Below are 4280 nucleotides of genomic sequence, written 5' to 3'. Positions count from 1 at the left end.
TTTAGAATTTTATTTATAAATTTCATTATTTCAATAAGTGAACAATACATAAACCCGGTGGGACAATATTATTCAGTGGAAACAACTACGTGCCCACATGGGCCGCAAGAGTTTGATTCTATCACATCACTATCTAAAAATAATACAAGTAATGAAAGCTAAGCTTGATTGGAAAATGACGTACCGTTGTGTTCCCATGTGTCATCCCAATTTTCCTTGCAACTTTATTTTCACATCATTGATGAACTGATTGAAATTCTTTTCTGATGATCCATCGGCTGTCAATGTGTTCTTTAGTATTCCTTGGAGCTCCTTGACATTCTTCCACAATTCATCACCCAATTGATCTTCCGTTATCATAAGACGATTAATTTTGCTTGCAACTTCCCGCCGTGTGATTGGCCTCTGGTCACAAAGATTAAGTCCAATCTTCCAATCATCGACCACCAATTTTCTATTAGTGAATTGATCGGTCAGCAAAGGAAAACACAACAGTGGAACGCCACACCATATGCTTTCTAATATTGAATTCCATCCACAGTGAGTTAAGAAACCTTTGATTGCCGGATGTGAGATCACAGCCATCTGATGACACCACGGCACAATCAACCCTCTACCTTTGATCTCATCTTCAAATCCAACGGGCAGGAAATCGGTTTCATCAGACTTCACAACGTCAGGGCGAAGCACCCAAATAAAACTTACTCCACTAAGTAAAACCCCATAGGCTATCTCTACAATTTCCAGTTTACTAACATGAGCATAACTGCCAAACGAGATGTACAAAACTGACCCATTTGGCCTGGTGTGGAGCCATTGGGTGCAGTCCGACTCGGACCATAGGCTAGTAGGCACAATGGTCGTGGCTAACCCAGTTGGGAAAACTGGTCCGATTGCATATATTGGCTGCTTTTGTTGTAAGGCTAAGATGGTCTCGGATTCAAGCTCTTGGATAGTGTTACAAATAATAAAGTCAGCTCTTTTCACATCCTCGAATGCCTTGTATATGATACGGTGCACCACCGTCGATATGTTGTCGGTAGCTTGAAGATAAGACATCAAATCCTTTGGTTCGAAGTCCCTCACACCCGATATATAGTCGATGGGATCCTTACGATTATCTAGTAATGATATTAAAAAAATAAAATAAAATAAATAAAGATTGTCTATTTTAATTTTAAAAAATAAAAAATAAAATAAATAAGGAGAAATATATACCTTGAGAAGCAAAGTGACAATTTTTTCTAAGGAGGTCCAAGTGATAGTAGAGAGTGAGAACCAAAACTGGTTCAGTCCAGAAAGAAACATTAACGAGGTTGTACTTGTCGGCAATCATGGATGACCAAACGAAAAAGGTGTCTGAAATCAAGCAGGTGACCGGAGGGTCGGAGTGAAGCACTTTGCCGACAAGTTCATCGACGTGGGACGAGAAGACATGTAAAAGACCCTCCATGAACTGGTCATGGTTGAGGGAACGGTCGAACTTTGGTGGGAAACCGTCGCTGATGGTCATGTAACGTATGTCTAGACCGGAGTTACGTGCTCCGGCGAAGATGTCGTTGTTGTTGTTGTCGGCGTCGGCGGTGGTGGGTTGGGATTTGGTTATGTGGTGGTGGATTGATAGGGTGTTGACGAAGGTGATGGTGAAGCCGTTTGATGCAAGCTTCAAGGCTAGATGGACGAAGGGGATTACATGGCCTTGAAGAGGGTAGGCAAACATGATGGCGTGAGGCTTCTGCTCATCATTGTTCTCCATCGATCGGTGTGTGTGTGTTCGTTCTAGCTAGAGAGAGAGAGAGCAAGAGATCGATGCAATCACAAAAGCTAAAATAAGAGTTGGCTACTATATGACGTGGCCTCCGATGCTTATACGGCCATGTTCGTCAGAAATAATTTTTATGGTGATGATGGATATGGATCATAAGGAAGATGATATTTGTTCGAGAGGAACTTGGGCCCATTATTTTATTGGGATTTATTCATGTCCCCATTCGTGTGAACGAGGGGTGGAAGCTATGGGAAGGAAATATGCCCAAGTTCTGTGGGTCCCCATGTTCATATTTATTTACCCCCTATTTATATCTATTTACTAATTTGCCATTGGCCACTCATAAGGTGACATGTGTCCACCTTGGCCGCTACATATCTCAAATTTTTATCTTAAAAGTTAGTTCACAAATGATGTATCATCTCATGAAATTTATTATTTTGAAAAATGTGTCATCAAATCATAAAATGATGACACTTCATTTGAGAATTGAGAATCAACTTTTGTGAAGAAAATTTGAGATATGTAACATTTCTCTCTTTTATTAATCATCTCTCTATTTTCCACACCTCCCCCTCTCCAGGGGACTCTTCACTCTCCCTCCTCTCTCTCTTCTCCTCTCTTTATCTTGTATACTACATGTTGCACACATAGATTAATGAATTTTAGAGGCATATTGTCACCGTATTATTTTATCGTCGGAGGGTGTTCCGCTCCTAATCGGAGACCTCTTACCGTACTTTTATTTTGTATGAATCCTATTCACAGCCAACCGTTAGGAAATTACAACAAAATAATGGGATTGGAAATTGTGCTGACAATATTGAATGAATAATAGTGAAGTAAATATATTTAAAAAATAAGGAGCAATTTGAGAGTGCTTAATCTCCAGAGAACATAAGCCAATACAATATTTTGATTTTCTTTCTCTTCTTCCCTTTAGTGCTCATTGATATAGGCTCAATTTTGTTAGAATATTCTAATAGAATTGTAGCTGTTCAACCCATACAATTGTTTAAGGATATGTTTGAGATTGCGTTTAAGGGAACAAAGTTTTTCTCCAAACTAGATTGAAGGAATTTTCTTTAACGTAATCTATAAAAATGACATGTGTCTCTTAAACATGTGAGATACACATGTTTTTTTAATAACAATGACAACATTGAAATAAATTTTATTAAAAACTCATGCGCATCTCACATATTATTAAAAAATGGACACATGTCACTTTTATAAATTAGGTTGAAGGAAATTCCTGAAAAACTTTATCCGTGTTTGAGTGGCCTAAAAGTGCTTTTAACACTCAAAAAGTCTGTTTGAAGAAAAAAAGTACTCGTTTGGTAAAAAAATTAAAAACACTTTTTAAGGGTCAAAAAAGCCTAAAAATAGTCAAAATGCACTTTTGACAACAAAAGCTTAAAAATAAAGCTTTTGCCCCAAAACTTTTTTTTGACTTAAAACTTTATTTCTCATATCCGATTCCAAACATGCTCCATGTCTTCCAGCTACCCAAGCCCAAAACGCAATAATTACAACTGAAACGCATGCTTTTGCAAAACAATACAAAACACAGGTAATACAAGATAAAATGCGAGACTAACCTAATAAATCAAATAGAGGCCCACTAGCCTAATAGCCCATTAAAAGTCCACTAACCTAATAAACCCATTAAAGGCCCAAAATAATAAATGAACAATAAAAAAAAAAAAAAAAAAAAAAAAAGAAAAAAAAAAAGAGAATAAATGTACAACTTGAGTCGTAGTCCAAATTTACACACCCCAATTAAAAAAGAACAGCAGCAATATACCCTCACTGTCACGTGCGCTCGGCAATCGGCATCCACAAACTAAGCAGCCGCCAGCCAAAGAATATTCTTTCTATAAATTCGCCTCTAATTCGTTTTGTTTAATAAATGAATTAATTGTAAATATAAAATTAGGTTCAATTATTAAATGAGTTATACACGTTAAACTCGAGTCGACTTGTATAATTTCATTTATATTATTTTAATTTCGTAAGTAGAACATTTTAAGTAAAGAAAAATTATCTTCTTAATATAATAGATATAACTTAAATTATTGTTATTATGAGTCTTGATGTAGATATATGTGTGTTTATGTGCATGTATAAAGATATGTGTGTGAATTTATATACATATTATAAAACTCAAGTTAATTTGATTAATTATCTTAAATGGTAAAATCTTAACAATAATTAATTAACTAATAATTAGTATAAAATTATTTAAAATAATAATAATTATGATATTTACTTTATATAAGGAATGAATAAATTAACTGAGCAGCTCGTGAACAAACTCGAGTTTTCTCAAAAAATAAATGAGCCAAGCTTAAACAAATTATCTAGCTCGATTGGGCTCATATTCAAAATAAAATTAAATGGACATAATTTAAACATTCAATACTCGACTGGATTACAACCCTATATACAAGTGATTCGGGATGGAACATGTCGAATTTTGGAGATGGGCGTAAACTTAAATTATCTACTC

At 35.7% G+C, this 4280-nt stretch overlaps 1 protein-coding gene across 1 annotated transcript; it reads right to left on the bottom strand.

The window, feature by feature from the left end:
* LOC132192372 (UDP-glycosyltransferase 86A1) lies at positions 1–1904 on the bottom strand. Its single transcript, XM_059571740.2, has 2 exons — positions 1219–1904; positions 1–1121 (listed from the first exon to the last, which is right to left on the bottom strand). The coding sequence occupies exons 1-2, from the start codon at positions 1754–1756 to the stop codon at positions 202–204; spliced, it is 1458 nt and encodes a 485-aa protein (XP_059427723.2). The 5' UTR covers positions 1757–1904; the 3' UTR covers positions 1–201.
* Between the last annotated feature and the right edge of the window lie 2376 nt (positions 1905–4280).

The sequence above is a fragment of the Corylus avellana genome, chromosome 10 (genome assembly GCF_965113065.1).
Source record: "Corylus avellana chromosome 10, dhCorAvel1.hap1.2, whole genome shotgun sequence".
Taxonomy (NCBI): Eukaryota; Viridiplantae; Streptophyta; class Magnoliopsida; order Fagales; family Betulaceae; genus Corylus; species Corylus avellana.
This window is presented reverse-complemented; position numbering and strand designations above follow the sequence as displayed.

What these genes read in the sequence shown, in the direction of transcription:
- LOC132192372 (XM_059571740.2), bottom strand. Translation starts at nt 1,756, where the DNA reads ATGGAGAACAATGATGAGCAGAAGCCTCACGCCATCATGTTTGCCTAC. An exon ending in TTGTCACTTTGCTTCTCAAG is followed by an intron (nt 1,122 to 1,218) that starts GTATATATTTCT and finishes TATCATTACTAG; the next exon opens with ATAATCGTAAGGATCCCATC.